Source organism: Schistocerca serialis, chromosome 4 (assembly GCF_023864345.2).
Source record: "Schistocerca serialis cubense isolate TAMUIC-IGC-003099 chromosome 4, iqSchSeri2.2, whole genome shotgun sequence".
Taxonomy (NCBI): Eukaryota; Metazoa; Arthropoda; class Insecta; order Orthoptera; family Acrididae; genus Schistocerca; species Schistocerca serialis.
The window spans coordinates 549568827-549587843 of record NC_064641.1 but is presented as its reverse complement, the minus strand read 5'-3'; the positions used below and the strand labels follow the sequence as shown (position 1 = coordinate 549587843).

The following is a 19017-nucleotide window of genomic DNA, read 5'->3' as shown; positions in this document are numbered from 1 at the left end:
CGTGCTTCATTTCCGACTGTATCACTATCCAGCATAAGAATAATACGAATATAATAATGACATGATACGTATATTCTTCTGCGCTTGCTGGTGTCTCACTCTAGTTTCCTAGTTTATTAGACAGACAGGATTTAAATGAGATAGCAGCAAATACAAAAGAATACATGGCATAATGTTTACGTTCTTCTACCTTTATTTTAAATTTATTTATTGGCGCAGAGGTTTTGGCGCCAGTATTTATCTTTGAGTCTGCACAAGCATGCCTGTGTAGCACTACATGTATTAGACGGCAGAAGTTTGTTGTGGCGCCACCTACCAACATTTTTCAGAACTTCCGCCTACTCTGCACTCGATTCTAAGCTGCAGGTGGTTTTTTGGAGTACAAAAAGCGGATAAAAAATTGCGGCTTAGATTCGAGTAAATACAGTAGATGTTTTAGGGCAGGGACAAAGTGAATATATAACAAAACAGAAGGAAACATCCCACCATCCCAAAACAAATATTGAAAATAAAAAATCTCAACTTAAACACTATGGCCACAAAACCACCGGGAGTACACACTTCACTCGACCTATTAGCTCAAATGAAGCTGTCAAAAAAACCCCAACACCTGCAACTCCGAAAAGTGGGGTTGGACATTTGCTGTGCCCTATATAGCTCAAATGCAGCCCTTGATATGTACTGACAAACCACACAAACTTCACACATCTACATAACTCTGAAAACACTACTGAAACCAAGGTCGCCGTAGATTAGAACTGAAGAAACTGCAAAAAGATGGGAATTTAAGGAGATGGGACCTGGATAAACTGACTAAACCAGAGGTTGTAGAGTGTTTCAGGGAGAGCATAAGGCAACAATTGACAGGAATGAGGGAAAGAAATACAGTAGAAGAAGAATGGGTAGCTTTGAGGAATGAAATAATGAAGGCAGCAGAGGATCAAGTAGGTAAAAAGACGAGGGCTAGTAGAAAGCCTTCAGTAACAGAAGAGATACTGAATTTAATTGATAAAAGGCACGTTGATATATTGATCATTTATATGATTTTGAAACGCATCCCTGTTTGTTTTTTTAACATTTTTGAACACACTTTAAGTTCATTTCTGAATGAATCATAAGTTGACTACTGAATGCGTGATGTCTCTCAGGAGAATCCTCGTGACATCTAGAAATAAACTTTCCACAGACAAAAGGGGACAGGACTATACGAGCTGAGTGGAGTAAAGCCAAATGGATGAATGCCAATAGCTGTCTGATTATGTGGTTGATTGGGTTTGCGAATGATCAGCGTTGTTATAGTTACTAGTGAAATTTGTAGATTCAGACAACCAGAATGGAGATAAACAACTGACAAAAATGTATTATTTTCTCGGTGTATCCAAGAAAATTAAATTTTGACCGAAAATTTTTGGCCGGTTTGCTATACTAGCAAGGACCAGTTGTACAATCCCCGGCTAGCAGCCGCTTAAGTTCTATTTTGGAAGTAGCGCGGAAAGCGTGTTGTACGAACACGTAATAGTTCCTAACCAGAAAATAATTGCGGGATAACAAAACCTGTGATTCTGGCAGGTTTAGTGATGTTAATTGGCGAACAAATTTTGACAATGGCAGGAATAGCTACAGAATTGGTGATGACAAGATTGTTTGGTAGAACGAGGAAGGAGAGGAAACGGGGACATCAAATTATGGAAGAATAAGATGATTCCAAATTCATATAAAAATTTCGTAATACTACTTTTTGATCTCGTGCATGAGAAACTGATGTGTATGAATGAATGAAATGTGAAAATATTTCCTGACGTAAAGTATTTTGCTTTTAGTAGGACTAACAGGCATTTGATATTGGTACTTCGTAAGTTATATTCTGTCTTGTTATGAAAATGGCCATTTGTGCCAAAACAGTCTCATTTATTTGGAGTGCTTTACAAAATTGCTGCAGTATTATAAAGGCCTATTTTGTTTTATCTAGCAGACAGTGACAAAACAGATGTAATCAGTTCGAGAAACCACATCAGTCTTGGGTGTTATTTGTGTTAACAGCTTTTTCAGTATTCGATTATGACATTTCGATTTTTCATGTAGCAAAACGTTTGGCGAACTTTGAGGTAATAGATACTGTCGCAGAAAGAAAAGCACGCCACGTAAAGCTGTAGCAAGATTAGAGGAATAAAATGCTAGGAGCTAAGGTTTGAGGAAATGTGTACTTTCTTGCTTATCTCTTGTCTTTATTGGTTTTATGTATCCTGTATTTAATTTTATATCACACAAAACAGCAAGTTTTTAGCTAATAGGCAACAAAGGCAATTTTCTGAACAGTTCTTGCTCTCCCGATTACAAATAATCCCATCCGCTATTAATTGCGATAATTTTTTTTTTTAAAAAAGGGGGGAGGGGGGGGGCAGGCTGTCAAACCAGCCGACCGGGAGCAGGAGAGGCACCACAGGAAATTTCAATTTCCACTGTCCTGAGTATAGTTTGATGGCATCCATTACAAAATATACACATTTAAATTCCACAGAGTGAAATACAGTGACGTGCAGTAGAAGAATGCAAGCATTAATCGCCTTGCAGAACAATGAAGTTATTTTTGTCTGTCTGCTAAAGAAATTTGACTTTTATAAACTTTTCCGCAGAGGTAGTCAATGTATTTCAAACGAAATGTTTAATTCCACAGTACTGGCTAGTTTCAACTGTTCACTGCATTTCAAGTGCACGTTTTCATCTTCTAGCACATATGGCATTTTGCCATAATAAAGAACCAAACACGATATAATACAGTACCGGTGCTCCAAGAAAATTTACATCCCGAATACCACACTGAAAAGCTTAATATCAGGTCGAGGTTTACTTCATCAGGACTCTGGACATGTAAATGTGCCCTTTTAAGTGTGTACTTTAAATGTGCACATTTTGGTATGCTTCACAAAATTCCGATGCTCTTGGAGTATCCTCTGATGTCTTGTTTCTTTTATGACGTAATGTATGATCTTTTAATATTAAAGACGTACATACATACAGGCTTCCTACGTCATGATAGCTGCACAAGCCCTGTGTCGCCCGTTATCTACGCTCTCTGGCAACTGCTGAAACAAACCTATTTCTAACAGGTCGCGGGAAAATATTGCGAATGTTGGTTTGAAAAGCGTTAGTTTCAAAGTAAATATCCTTTTATGTAAGTGTAACTATGTGCGAGAATGTACCATGAATTTATTAAATCGCAGAGCGTTTGACTCTCGTTAAAAAATCAACTCTTTGATGATGAGCGATTTAGAAGAATTTTGAACCCTGAAGATCAGACATTTATGTCGTTATTAAAAATTTTGCTGGCGCATTTGTGTGATATATCTTACGTGTAACACGCGCAAAAAAGATAAACATTATATGCGAAAGCTTAGCTTCTCTTGCAGCTTATTAACCTTAGAGACAAATGTTATATGTGAAAGCTTTGCGTTTATTGTAGCAACACTATGTATATTAATTTCAACTATTAACTTTTCCTGTTGGTGTGTTCGTGCTACTTAATTGATGTTGCTGTTGGCTGACTACATAAAGTGTCCTATGCTCTGAATATCCACTGCCATCGGTTGGCGAGATCATGTGACCTGAGCTATGACTGGCTTACAAACACGCATTGCATCCTAGATTTTAATGATTCGGAAAGTAACTTGCGGTATTTGGTGGAATTCCAATTTATATTTTCGTAATATGAAAATAGGCTGTGTATATGTTGCTGCACATCAAAGATATTTCAAAAACGTGTCTCTTTTTCCCTGAGTTTAGTTTTCTAAAGTGCCGGGAAATTCTACACCCGTGTCTAAAACCATAACCATTCAAAGGACTGATAAGGGAAACTGTACTGTCACTTAACAGGGAAAAAGTGTGTTTTCACCCGGGAGAGTGTATTTTTAACTCGGAAATCCGGGACATATCCAGCAAATTTTTTTTGTTTTTTCCTTGTCCGCGTATACACCCTGCTTTACTGTACTAAGAATCTTAAATACTGCAATTCAATGCCCAGCGCACATTTCTTTCTGAAACATGCTTAACGTTTTCTAGCTTCTTTTTGCCATATGAAGCTTTGCTGTGATTTTGAATGGTGTGAAGTCCTAAGGGAGAGCACCCCAAATCATGTAAAGCTTTATTTGCACAGTCAGTACTTTGACTTTTTAGTACTGATTTGTGAAATGTCACTTCTGGGTCATCTGCATCACTTTCATTTCTATCACTGGTGTCGTTTCCTGTTCACAAATCTTCTGACATGTTGTGCACAGCTTTTAGCCTGGTTTTACAGAGATTCTTTTAACCCTTAATGTTTCAGACAAGCAAATGACCTCAAAGATTTTTTACTGTTTGCCTGTGTATTTTGAAAGGATCACAAGTTCTTACTTTCAAAAACTTCTAAGTAATAACAGGGTGTCTACGACCCGGGAGATCCGGGTAAAACCCGGGGATTTATTCCGTCCGGGTAAAACCCGGGGATTTCTTATAATTCCAGGAATTTTTCATTGTTTTAGTTTTCAGTTAAATTTTTGTAATTTGTCTGGTAAGAACCAATACTCTGACAAAGAATATTACTGTTTCATGCTACTCCAGAATAATATTGCAGCAGTAAAAAACGAACGTGAGTAAACAAACTAAAATAAAACTTAAGTTTCAAAGGAAATGCACCATATAAAACAACAAAACACAGTGCTCATACAAGCGTCGGCCAACAGCAAAATGTGTGAAAGGCCTTAGGAAGACTATGCAGTGTTTCATAACAACAAATTGCCTCCGATGAGCGTGACGTCACAATTGTGTACATTAGAATCATTTGAGCGGTTACGAGCGAGCTTATGCACGTGCGTATTAGTACCTTCTCCTGCTTCTGGCTATAGAAGTGTGGCAGCTGTATAAGCAATAGCAGCAAGATGCTATCCGGAAGAATTTTACTGGTGCGCCTAAGCAGCCAATTCACGTTAGAACGAGGAAGGAGAAGAAACGGGGACTCGCACAAATTACGGAAGAATATGACGATTCCAAGTTTATATAAAAAAATTTCGCACTACTGCTTCTCGATCTCATGCTTCAGGAGCTATGTGTATAAATGAAATGTGAAACTATTTCCTAACATAAAACTTTTTGCTTGTAGTAGGCGTAATAGGCATTTGATATTGGTACTTCGTGAATTATATTCTGCCGTGTTATAAAAATGAACATTTTTGCAAAAACAGTCTCATTTATTTGGTGCGTGTAACAATTGCTGCAATATTAGGCAGGCCTATTTCGTTTTGTCTAACAGTGACAAAATACACTAATCAGATCGAGAAACCACATCAGTCTTGGGTACTATTAGTATTAGCAGCTTTTCTAGTATTAGACAATGACATTTTGTTTTTCATGTAGCAAAACGTTGACGAACTTTGATGAGGTAGTAGATTCTTTCCCAGAAAGGAAAGTACGCCATATAAAGCTGTGGCAAGATTAGAGAGAAAAAAAGCTAGGACCTAAAGATTGAAGAAATGTGTACTGTCTTGCTTGTCTCTTGTCTTTACTCGTTTTGTGTATCCTACATTTAATTTTATGCCACACAAAACAGCAAGTTATTAGCTAATATGCATTAAAGACTGAAAATTTTCTGAAGAGTTCTTGTTCTGCCGGTTACAAATAATCCCATCCAGTATTAATTGCGAAATTTTTGTGAAGAGGAGCAGAATGTCAAACCAGCCGACTGGGAGCAGGAGAGGCACCACAGGATATTTTAATTTCCACTGGCGTGAATCTAGTTTGATGGCACCCATTACAAAATATTACATGTTTGAATTCCACAGAGCCAAATACAGAGACATGCGATGGAAGAATGCTGTGTGAAGAGGCGTGGCACTGCACTTTGGCACACTTAAGACCCAATAACATGTCTTACATTCCCTCGAACATATATATTTTATGTATCAGGTTCTTCAGAAAGATTTGCGCTAGAAAATGAAGATTTTTTTTTGAAAAGTCGACTTCGTAAATTTTTGGCACCCTACCTAAAATGCTCGAGGGAGGGGGAGCGCCAGTATCTAATATTGGCCCGGTTCGGAAATATCGTAGATCTGGTCCTGATTCACAGAGCAGTCTTGAGTTGTAGTAGGGAGGTGGTAGTCTCCACGTGACCCGTGTTTACGTTAAGTGATTTTGCTGTTTCCTCTTTGTTTATTGCTCTCAAGTCAAATGAAAACAAAACGGATTTCTGTGGCCGGGAGCTGTCAAGTGATTTAAAATACATTCACAAAACTACGGAAGGCTCAAATATGTAATTAGTTTCCGATTTTATTTTGTTTCCACCTTTGACAGTCATGCGTTTATCGCCTTGCAGAACAATGAAGTTATTTTTGTCGGTTTGTTACGGAAATTTGACTTTTATTAATCTTTTCTTCTGAGGCAGTCAATTTATTTGAAACGAAGTGTTTAGTTCCACACTATTGGCTAGTTTCAACTGTTCGCTGCATTTCAGTTTCACGTTTTCATCTTCTAGCGGATATGGCATAATGCCTTAATAAAGAACCAAACATGAGATAATACAGTACTGGTACTCCAAGAAAATTTACATCTGAATCTGGACGTACGAGTGTGCACTTTAAGCTGAATGATGCATTTTACTATAGTTCACAAAATTCCTATGCTCTTGGAGTATCTTCTTATGTCTTGTTTCTTTTATGACATAATATAAGATCTTTTAATGTTTCCTGCGTCATCATAGCTGCTCAAGTGTGGCGCTTTGTTGGCAACTGCTGAAACAAATCTGTTTCTAACAGGTTGTGGGGAAAATATTCAGAATGGTTGTTTGGAAAGCGTTACTTTAAAAGTAAATTTTCTTTTACACAAGATGAACTCTGTGCGCGAATGTCCGATGAATTTCTTAAATCACAGAGCATTTGACTGTCATTCAAAAATCAAATCTTTGAAGATGGCAATTTAGAATATTTTCGAGCCCAGAAGATCAGACATTTATGTCGTTGTTAAAAATTTTACTGGCACATTTGTGCGATGTATCTTAAAGTGGAACATGCGCAAAAAGATCAACATTATGTGTGAAAGCATAGCTCCTCTTGCAGCTTATTAATCTTAGAGACCAATATTATACGGAAAAGCTTTTCTCTTCTTGTAGCAACACTATGTATATTAATTTAAATCATTACCTTTCCCTATTTGTGTGTTCGTGCTACTTAACAGTGATGTTGCTATTGGCTGACTACATCACGTGTCCTATGCTCAGAATATCCGCTGTCATTGGCTGGCGAGATCACGTGACATGAGCTACGACTGGCAAACAAAAGCGCATCGCAATCTCGATCTCAGTCCTTCGGAAAGTAACATGCGGTGTTGGCGGAGTTCGAATTTATATTTTCGTAATACGAAATATGCAATGTACATGTTGCTGCACATCAGACGTCTTTCCAAAACGTGTTTTTCCCCCGAGTTTCATTTTTTAAAGTACTGGGAAATTCTACGCCAGCGTATAAAACCACAACCATTGAAAGAATTGATAAGTTGTACAGTTTTGAGGAAAAGTATACTGTTACTTCACACGGAAAAAAGGGTATTTTCATCCAGAAGAAAGTGTGTTTTTAACCGGTAAATCTGGGATTTATTTTTTTTTTTTTTTTTTTTTTTTTTTTTTTTTTTTTTTTTTGTCCATGTATACACCCTGAATAATATCTGTGAATTCACATATGTAGCACTTCCTTGATCTTGTGGAAAGCTTATATTGGATCGCAGCAATATCACAACTCGTTGGTCTTCATTCAGCTCTTCTATTTTTTTGTACTGTTTTTACTAAGGTATAGGTTGTCAAATGACATGGTGTTTTCAGAAATTTTCCAACAGTGCTTGAATTCGTATTTTCCATTGCAATTAAGTGAGCAGTAATACACTTAAAATGTACTTTAGACAAGTGGAATGATAGGGCATAAAGCAATTTTCTGAAATCAAAAATTGACACGTTGTTTTTCAAAAAATTTTCTTCGTAACTTTACTGCATCAATAACTGGATATCTTGGATATCTGTTAACTTCAGAAGAAGAAGAAGGGGGGGGGGGGGGGGAATTCCATATCAAAACCTCCATGAACACTGGAGTTATGGGCATTTTTAAGTACCATTTTGCAGCAACACTCTTGCAGAGCACAGTTATCAGAATATCACGTCATTTAAAAGTCGATATAAAATAAAGTTGTAGTCTGAGACCAGAAAGGTTTTGCAGAAGTTTTTGTGTTAGAAGTGTAGGCAAATGTGCAAAGTTTTGTGAAAATCTGAGTTAGTGTTACAAACTAGAATGAAATTTTCACTCTGCAGCAAAGTGTGTGCTGTATGAAACTTCATGGCAGATTAAAACTGTGTACCGGACTGAGACTTGAACTTGGGATTTACCCTCGAAAGGCAAAGGTCCTAGTTTGAGTCTGTCTGGCACACATTTTTAATCTGCCAGGAAGTTTCAGATTTACAAACCCTTGGATTATGGTGTGTTTTGAAGTGAAATGACTCTGAGAGTCATACTGAATTGAATTGGGGAGAAAAAATATTTACTGCACTATTTGACTTCATTGGTAGGAAATATCATGAGGTATCAAGGGCTAGTCAGTTTGGTAGTGGAGGGAAGTGTGAGAGGTAAACATTGTAGAGAGAGCGATAGCTGTTTCAGATGGGTGTAGGTTGCAGTAGTTGCTCGGAGGTGAATGCGGGCGTGCACGGGAAAGAGTAACAGTGGAGAATTCTATCAAACCAGTCTTCAGGTTGGAGATATTTATGATGACAAGAACAGTAACCAAAACAGCTGAACACGGTTATACTAGGTTCATCATAAGAATAAATGTGAGGTAAACAAACACAAACGTGATGATTGGTCAGAAGCCGTAGCACATGCTCTGGTATTGGTATGCTCTTGGAAGTAGGTCCTACTTATGTATGAGATATATTAAGTTACGTTAAATGAAACTCTAATATAGTTTAGTGTATTAACAGCCATCAGAGCTTTTCTTAATCATGCTTTAATTGTGCACCATTTCTTTTAAAAATCATGTACAGTCACAGTCTCTGTATATTTGTGTTCTGATTGTTGTGCTGTTAATACGCATTATGAAAATGGCTGGGGCTGCTTCCTGTTCCATAGTGAAACACACATGTGGAACATGGTTAAACAGTGACAAGAAATAGGTTGTTCTTAATGTTTTTCATAAATTTAAAGAAAAAAGCTGAGTTTTCTAAGCAACTGTATTCAATACAGTTCAGATAGTGATATATTTTGGATATATAGCAGAATCGGTAATTTAGTACATTGATAAGTGTAGTTTATGGTTCGCTGGTTAAAGTCTCGTCTTAGTCCCCTCCCCCCTTTTGTTTTTTATAAATGCCTACATCTCGCAGTTGTAAAATTCATAATCATTTTTTATGAATAATGGACATTTGTTTCTAATTACATTTTGCTCCTGAAATTCTCGTTTTCATTTCAAATATAAATTCTTGGGTATCAATATTTTGTGAAAGATTATTGATAAAGTTTGCTTAAATTAAGAAAATGTAACAACTAAATTTTTAGGGCAAAAATTGGAAAAAATAAACTTTTTATTTGGACTACGTCCATTGTTTCATACCACACGTGCAGTCTCACACAAACCAGAGTGATTAGTGATGTGAAAACATGCGAAACAATCATTTTCACATTATTGAGCACACCATACAAATTCTACATTTTTACATTTGCCACTGTACCTTTACAGTATGAGCCCCACAGAACTGATCTGGAGCCAAGTTAAGGGATCTGGCCCGAGAAATGAGTGTTAAGCTGCCAGACATATGGGAAATACCTAATGCACACAGCTTTTTCACATGTCACTGCCAAACATTGGTGGGATATAAAATGGCATGTCATAAGATAGGAGAAGTGTGGTTCCTGGGTAGCTTAACATATTCCTTGTTGATGGACTCGTTATCAACAGTTCCAGAACTGAAATGTATTTCTCGGATTCAGATAAGGAAGGAGCTAAGGGATATCAGATGACTGAGTGTAATTAATACTTCAATGGCTTCAGTATTAAACAGTGCAGTGAAATCCCTGCAGTACACTTTTGAATCACACATAGCTTGCTCAGAAAAATTACCATGCATTTAAGTTCGACATTTTCATCACTCTTGTTTCTCAATAGAATACTATGTTAGGTGAGAACAAGAGCATTTTATGCTTTCCGCCTGGTCATTTAAGAAGCATACAGTAGTGCTGGAGTTTTGCTGAATATTATTTCATTCTCTTTACAAATTAATGACTTTCAAAGCTGTATTGTTTCTTTGCTTGTCTATTTTATGTCTGAACTGAAACGGCTCACATCATTGCAGGTCAGTTGGACCAGCTGAGTGGCCAGTGGTATCAAAGTTTAATGCGATGGTAAAGCTGTTGTCTCACATTATTGCTCAGTCTGTGTACATGTAACACAGCATCGAACATATCTTTATAATTGTACTTGACTGTAGTGGACACAGTTTGGCTTCCACTCCATGTGAAACGAAATCAAATGAGATTCAAGGAAATTCAGAAGAATACATGGTGTAACGTTTACATCAGATATATCCTTAAGATGAACAAGAACTGTCAGCATTTCTACCAGCTGTTTTGTATGTTAATACAAGCTCAATCATTAAAGCAATTTCATAATTGGCTGTTTTGTTCTACTTACACTGAAATAGACCGAAAGTTTTTCATGTCCAATCAATACTTAAATAATCTGTTCATTGAAGGGTGTACTGTGTAAAAGATGAATTGCGTGCCAAAATGGAAGCTACATTAGCTACATTATTCTCAGAGAGTACTTGTCCCTGCAGATTGGAAATAAAAATAGTTAATATGATTATAGTAAATTGAGAGAGCTTCTATAGCAAGGTCCCAGAATTAGTATTGCTTATTGAAGGTTATATTTTCCACATGGTATGAGAAAGAGTTCTGGTTGAAACTGGAAATGAATAGTAACAAAATCCTAGATTCAGGTTCGAATATTTATCCTAAGGATAGTTTGTTTGCCAATGGTGGTGGTATATTTATTGCAGTAAATAATTTGATAGTAACTAAAGTGTTTATCATGGATTCCAAATGTGAAATAATCTGGGTGAAGTTAAACATCAAAGTCATTCAAAAATCATAATCATAAATTTTTATAGACCACCTGCATCAGGAGCAGTAATGGTAGAGTGCTTCAGACAGATGTTTCAGAATATCATTAATAACAATCTTGAGCATGCTGTTGTAGTAGGGGGACTTCAACTTGGCAAGTATAGATTGGGAGAGTCAGGCAATCAAAATGTGCCAGAGACAGGGATTCATGTGACATCATTGCAAATGTTCTTTCCAAAAATAACTTCGAGCAGATAGAGAACTGACTCGTGAAGGTAACATCTTAGACCTCCTGGTAGCAAACAGACCTCAACTTCTCAAATTAGGTAACATAGAGGAGGATGTTAGTGGTCATGAGGATGTGGTAGCATCTATGACTACAGGTTTTGCAAGAAATGTTAAGAAAGGTAGGGAAATATTTCTTTTTTTTTTTTTTTTTGTGTTGCAGGGTGACAGGATACGTATTGCAGAGCAACATCAAATATTCAGTGCTTGGAATGAAGATGTGGAGCTCAAATGGAGAAAATTGAGAAGCATTATTCAGTATCCCTTAGACATGTGTTCAAAGCAAGGTCTTCAGGGCTAGGAAAGACCTACTGTGGTTTAATAGCAGTTGAAATTCCACAAGTTCTGGAAATCAGGAAGCAGCATCAGATTTCAAGCGTGTCAGGGAATTTGGGAAAAGCACTGCAAAAATCTTGTTTTTTGTCTCAGTAGATAAAGTGGTTTGTTCAATGAGATGTCATGCGTTGTTTCTGGCTGTGTGGAGATGAGTACATACACCGCTTCTTACGCCCTCATTCCTACGGCTTCTGCCTTCCTATCACTCCCCACAGCTTGCAGCCAGTGCTGCCACCATTTCTTGCCACTAGCCTAGCAGCTGCCGACGGGAGGCAAGGAGGCATGAGTAGTAGTTTGTTTGGATCTTATTCTAAGAGATTCTTGACGAAGCAGCTGGAGACAGTGGTCATGTCTGCATGGGTAGAGCCATACTCACTTCCACTTACCCACCCTTGTCCATTTTATGGCCCTCTTGTCAACACTTCTGGCCTGCAAACACATTGCTGTAAAAATTTCTGGGTAATAGGGTCTGGTAATGTTGTAGTACATCTCTGCAATGTTGCCCAGTGTTGCTGGATAATATTGTCATGAGATTTCATCACCAATATCCAATTTTATGTCCCTTGGAAACCTACCTTTAGTTTGTGAGCCATTTTCCCTTCAATAAGATTAAAGCACTCTGCTGTGGCATGGATGATAGGAATTGTTGTGTTTCACAGTAGCTTTGTTTTGTTCATCACAAATATGGTATCATTGTATAAAAGACGTCGGAGAGTGTTAGGCAGTTTAATAGTGTTGGAATGAAGTGTAGAATCCAGTGTGGATCAAATATTCAGACTTCAAATGATGTTCATCCCATGGACATTAGTCATCTGAACGCAGAAACAATGATCATTCACATTTTTCAGTGCTGTCTTGACCCTGTGGGATTCAGTGACTGATGTGTTGAATTGTAAAAAAGTCCTCACAAGTATCAGAAAAGTTTCGTTACAGCTTTCGGTCCTTTTTTCAGAATCCTGCAATAGTTATTCATTGCAGAATTGAAGTTTTCTTGTGACCGGTGATGGATTACTTAGTATTTGAATGTTGAAGCAACAAATACAGCATTTAGGAAGCATAGTGTCAGATGTAACAGTTTCACAGTTTTTTTTTTGTCATCAGTCTACTGACTGGTTTGATGCAGCCCGCCACAAATTCCTTTCCTGTGCTAACCTCTTCGTCTCAGAGTAGGACTTGCAACCTACGTCCTCAATTATTTGCTTGACGTATTCCAATCTCTGTCTTCCTCTACAGTTTTTGCCCTCTACAGCTCCCTCTAGTACCATGGAAGTCATTCCCTCATGTCTTAGCAGATGTCCTATCATCCTGTCCCTTCTCCTTATCAGTATTTTCCACATATTCTTTTCCTCTCCGATTCTGCGTAGAACCTCCTCATTCCTTACCTTATCAGTCCACCTAATTTTCAACATTCGTCTATAGCACCACATCTCAAATGCTTCGATTCTCTTCTGTTCCGGTTTTCCCACAGTCCATGTTTCACTATCATACAATGCTGTACTCCAAACGTACATCCTCAGAAATTTCTTCCTCAAATTAAGGGCGGTATTTGATATTGGTAGACTTATCTTGGCCAGAAATGCCTTTTTTGCCATAGCGAGTCTGCTTTTGATGTCCTCCTTGCTCCGTCCGTCATTGGTTATTTTACTGCCTAGGTAGCAGAATTCATTAACTTCATTGACTTCGTGACCATCAATCCTGATGTTAAGTTTCTCACTGTTCCCATTTCTACTACTTCTCATTACCTTCGTCTTTCTCCGATTTACTCTCAAACCATACTGTGTACTCCTTAGACTGTTAATTCCGTTCAGCAGATCATTTAATTCTTCTTCACTTTCACTCAGGATAGCAATGTCATCAGCGAGTCGTATCATTGATATCCTTTTGCCTTGTATTTTAATTCCGCTCCTGAACCTTTCTTTTATTTCCATCATTGCTTCCTCGATGTACAGATTGAAGAGTAGGGGGTGAAAGGCTACAGCCTTGTCTTACACCCTTCTTAATACGAGCACTTCGTTCTTGATCGTCCACTCTTATTATTCCCTCTTGGTTGTTGTACATATTGTATATGACCCGTCTCTCCCTATAGCTTACCCCTACTTTTTTCAGAATCTCGAACAGCTTGCACCATTTTATATTGTCAAACGCTTTTTCCAGGTCGACAAATCCTATGGAAGTGTCTTGATTTTTCTTTAGCCTTGCATCCATTATTAGCCGTAACGTCAGAATTTCCTCTCTCGTCCCTTTACCTTTCCTAAAGCCAAACTGATCGTCACCTAGCGCATTCTCAATTTTCTTTTCCATTCTTCTGTATATTATTCTTGTAAGCAGCTTCAATGCATGATCTGTTAAGCTGATTGTGCGATAATTCTCGCACTTGTCAGCTCTTGCCGTCTTCGGAATTGTGTGGATGATGCTTTTCCGAAAGTCAGATGGTATATCGCCAGACTCGTATATTCTACACACCAACGTGAATAGTCGGTTTGTTGCCACTTCCCACAATGATTTTAGAAATTCTGATGGAATGTTATCTATCCCTTCTGCCTTATTTGACCGTAAGTCCTCCAAAGCTCTTTTAAATTCGGATTCCTAAATCCACTCCTGTTTCTTCGTCTATCACATCAGACAAATCTTCACCCTCATAGAGGCTTCCAATGTATTCTTTCCACCTATCTGCTCTCTCCTCTGCATTTAACAGTGGAATTCCCGTTGCAATCTTAATGTTACCACCTTTGCTTTTAATGTCACCAAAGGTTGTTTTGACTTTCCTGTATGCTGAGTCTGTCCTTCTGACAATCATATCTTTTTCGATGTCTTCACATTTTTCCTGCAGCCATTTCCTCTTAGCTTCCCTGCACTTCCTATTTATTTCATTCCTCAGCGACTTGTGTTTCTGAATTTCTGATTTTCCCGGAACATGTTTGTACTTCCTGCTTTCATCAATCAACTGAAGTATTTCTTCTGTAACCCATGGTTTATTCGCAGATACCTTCTTTGTACCTATGTTTTCCTTCCCAACTTCTGTGATGGCCCTTTTTAGAGATGTCCATTCCTCTTCAACTGTACTGCCTACTGCGCTATTCCTTATTGCTGTATCTACAGTGTTAGAGAACTTCAAACGTATCTCGTCATTCCTTAGTACTTCCGTATCCCACTTCTTTGGGTATTGGTACTTCCTGACTAATGTCTTGAACTGCAGCCTACTCTTCATCACTACTATATTGTGATCTGAGTCTATATGTGCTCCTGGGTACGCCTTACAATCCAGTATCTGATTTCTGAATCTCTGTCTGACCATGATGTAATCTAATTGAAATCTTCCCGTATCTCCCGGCCTTTTCCAAGTACACGTTCTCCTCTTGTGATTCTTGAACAGGGTATTAGCTATTACTAGCTGAAACTTGTTACAGAACTCAATTAGTCTTTCTCCTCTTTCATTCCTTGTCCCAAGCCCATATTCTCCTGTAACCTTTTCTTCTACTCCTTCCCCTACAACTGCATTCCAGTCGCCCATGACTATTAGATTTTCGTCCCCCTTTACATACTGCATTACCCTTTCAATATCCTCATACACTTTCTCTATCTGTTCATCTTCAGCTTCCGACGTCAGCATGTATACCTGAACTATCGTTGTCGGTGTTGGTCTGCTGTCGATTCTGATGAGAACAACCCGGTCACTGAACTGTTCACAGTAACACACCCTCTGCCCTACCTTCCTATTCATAACGAATTCTACACCTGTTATACCATTTTCTGCTGCTGTTGATATTACCTGATACTCATCTGACCAGAAATCCTTGTCTTCCTTCCACTTCATTTCTCTTCACTGACCCCTACTATATCTAGATTGAGCCTTTGCATTTCCCTTTTCAGATTTTCTAGTTTCCCTACCACGTTCAAGCTTCTGACACTTCACGCCCCGACTCGTATAGAACGTTATCCTTTCGTAGATTATTCAATCTTTTTCTCATTCTAACCACCCCCTTGGCAGTCCCCTCCCGGAGATCCGAATGGGGGACTATTCCGGAATCTTTTGCCAGTAGAGAGATCATCATGACACTTCTTCAATTACAGGCCACATGTCCTGTGGATACACGTTACGTGTCTTTAATGCAGTGGTTTCCATTGCCTTCTGCATCCTCATGTCGTTGATCATTGCTGATTCTTCCGCCTTTAGGGGCAATTTTCCACCCCTAGGACAAGAGTGTGTCCTGAACGTGTATCCGCTCCTCCGCCCTCTTTGACAAGGCCGTTGGCAGAATGAGGCTGACTTCTTATGCCAGAAGTCTTCGGCCGCCAATGCTGATTATTTATCAAAATTTAGGCAGTGGCGGGGATGGAACCCGGGACCGAAGACGTTTTGATTACGAATCAAAGACTCTACCCCTAGACCATGGGTACTCACAGTTATACAATACACTAAATACAAAATATACCTTTGTTTCACAGAGAAAAGGAACTTGCCCTACCCCCTTAAAAAGTAGCAGAATGGACCACATAGGTAAGGACTTCAAAAAGGAGATTGCGTGTCGTCCCATGCTAAGATCAAATGCAATGAGTGGTGCATCGTCAGAAGAGTGTACGTGAACAGTTTTCTGCACACACAGTCCTGCTGTGGTACAGATAACAGGTCAGATGACAGTGTGTGAGTGAAATGGCACGGGAAGTGTGAAAGTTCTCCAAAGTTACAGAACACGGGATAGTATAGTTCTTATGGGCAAAATTCAGAGGTTTGGATTGTATATGGACCAAATGCAATGCCACATCCTGCTTTAGTGAAATTGTGCCAACAATTTTTAACAAGGCTGCACATATATAGGTAATACTGATTGGGAAGGAAGGCTGCAGACATTAACAGGCAATGATGTAGGCCTGTGGGGGAACTTACTAGCAGCAATCACCAATTTCCTAGCAATGATGACTTTGACACAGTGGTTTGCAAATGGCTCCATAATCAAGAAGTAGATAAATTCAGCAATTGGCTAATGTCCTGACTGTTGTTTACAGAGAGAGATGACAATTATTTTGAGGAATAGTGCCTGATAGTGTCACTTTGAGTGTAATGCAGCAATCAATAAAAGGTATAAGGGGCAATCAACGGGCTTCTGTTAGAAGGCTTTGGTGCAGCATATATGCAACATAGCAGGACTCCATATATGAGCACTGACATGTAGGCAAGGAATTCGTGTGGCATTCTTGTCTTTCTGATGCTCATGCAGAAACGTGAACAGTGGTGGCATTATTACCAAATACACCCAAACAGAAACAACATGCTATTGTGCTTTTCGTGGCTGCCCAAGAACAAAGAGTGGTAGACATCCATTGGAGAATGAAGAATGTGTATGCAGCACCATATCTGTTGAAAATCGGCATTGTGGAATGGTGTGACAAAGTGTGCTGCTGTTTTGTGACATGTGACCCCATATCACAAATGTCGTGCACTTATCACACTTTTAGTCACTTAAAAAAATCGCATAAAATGTCAATGATTCCTGTTGGATGGGGATGTGGACTTCATCAAGCAACAGGACATTGTGTTTCACCATATTGGTATCTTTAATCTGTTGCATTGATAGGATGATTGCCTCCGTGTTACATGGCAGTTTTGCCTGATTGGCGTACTGAAACTGGACTGTACAGCTTCCAAACGGAAACGTTTTGATCACTCTTTATTTTTGGCATCCCATTAAGCATAATATTTAACTTCCTTTTTGAACTCTCCTTGTGTAATTCTCTGGTAGGGTTTTCAGATATAATAAACACATTTGTTTGGTACCTACTTACAGATGTGTGTGCACTTCATTTGTCAGTTTGTAGGTAAAGTCTGTTAAAACAATTCCGTAATAATGTGGCATTGAATATTATGTTAGCAAACATGTTACATGCCCAACCAAATACTTTGGCGAATCAGCCAATTATTTTTATTTATTTTTCATTAAGCATGTAAAGACATATTTTGTCCCAAAATAATGCACTGACGACCAGTATAAACTTTTCATTCACAAAATGTAAGCGCAGGACTGAGGAAGATAAGCAGATATTTTTGAGGCGAGTGATTGGATGCTTTTAATGACCGGATTAAGATAGGTAGCAAAAAAAAAACTGTATATGTTTGCTAAGTCTTATGTACATTTCAGAGTCTGGTATTATTTGTGTATGAGCAGTGGAGCTTAAATAAGATGTTTCAATGTGATTTAACAATATAGACTCTGATTTCTCTTTTAGGGACATGTTACCTCATACTATGGTCCAGGGATGCAGAAGTACACATCATTTCAAGTACATGCTAACCAAGAGGTACGGCACATTCATACATTTGATGAGGGTATCCTAGCATTAACTACAACCAGTCTTCGTTGCCAGATTAGGAGAGGCATTCCTGTATTTACTTACAGGTAATAATTTCATTCGTTACTATAGCTAGGAATTGAAGTACATATAAATCCTTGTCTCTGAAACCTCACATGAATTTTCTTCTATGGAATAGCTCTGTTCACATGGAAGACATGCAGTGTCAATTACAATTGTCCCAAGACACAGTGCTTATGGGTGGCCATCAAGAAAAAATTATTGAATTCAATCTACCTCGACGACAAGAAACTAAACTGGTAAGTATAAAAAGTACTGTCCATTTCATTAAATGTTAATTACTTGAATGTTTCTATTTGTCATTGGTATCAGACAGTAAGTAATGATGGGAAGTGGTTCAGTAAGTCTCACATAAGTATAGATAGAAAGCTTTTTAAAGTGCAAGTATATTTCACTGTGAAACAGTTTTTTTATTCATATAACTTATATCTCTCAACAGCATCAAGTTGGGAAAAATGGCTGTGCTATACTGCGTCAGTCAGGTCGCTTTATATGTGCTGGTGATCCTTCGGGTCGAATCGATCTTCGTGATCCAAACACACTGAGTGTGGAGCACTCACTTGATGCACACTCTGGTAGTCTCTCTGATTTCGATGTTCATGGAAATCTACTTGTCACATGTGGATTTTCAAACCGGTAAGTTGAAATGTTCGTAAACTGCAGCTAATTTATAAAAAATTAAATAGTTGTATTCAAATTTAAGTGTACAGTATGTCTTGCCTTGAGGGTCTTTCCATGTCAAGTGGTCTAGTTTTAGAAAAGATTCCCACTCAACTATCTCAGATGTTGTTCAAATTTGGTTTGAAAGGTTGCTAAATGATCTAATACAGATCTAAAAAATTTCTAGCTCCCAAATTTTAATACTTTAGGAATATTGGACTCTTAAATGAAGTGTGGTGACATTTCAGAA

At 38.3% G+C, this 19017-nt stretch overlaps 1 protein-coding gene across 4 annotated transcripts in view; it reads left to right on the top strand.

Moving 5' to 3' along the window:
* The window catches only part of LOC126475276 (PAN2-PAN3 deadenylation complex catalytic subunit PAN2), a 320263-nt gene that overhangs the window by 8765 nt on the left and 292481 nt on the right, over positions 1 to 19017 (top strand). For all 4 annotated transcript variants that reach the window (XM_050103030.1, XM_050103026.1, XM_050103025.1 and 1 more), the window contains exons 3-5: positions 17964 to 18133; positions 18226 to 18346; positions 18547 to 18743. In XM_050103030.1, the coding sequence (XP_049958987.1) occupies positions 17964 to 18133; positions 18226 to 18346; positions 18547 to 18743 (488 nt within the window). The remainder of the gene's footprint in view (positions 1 to 17963; positions 18134 to 18225; positions 18347 to 18546; positions 18744 to 19017) is intronic.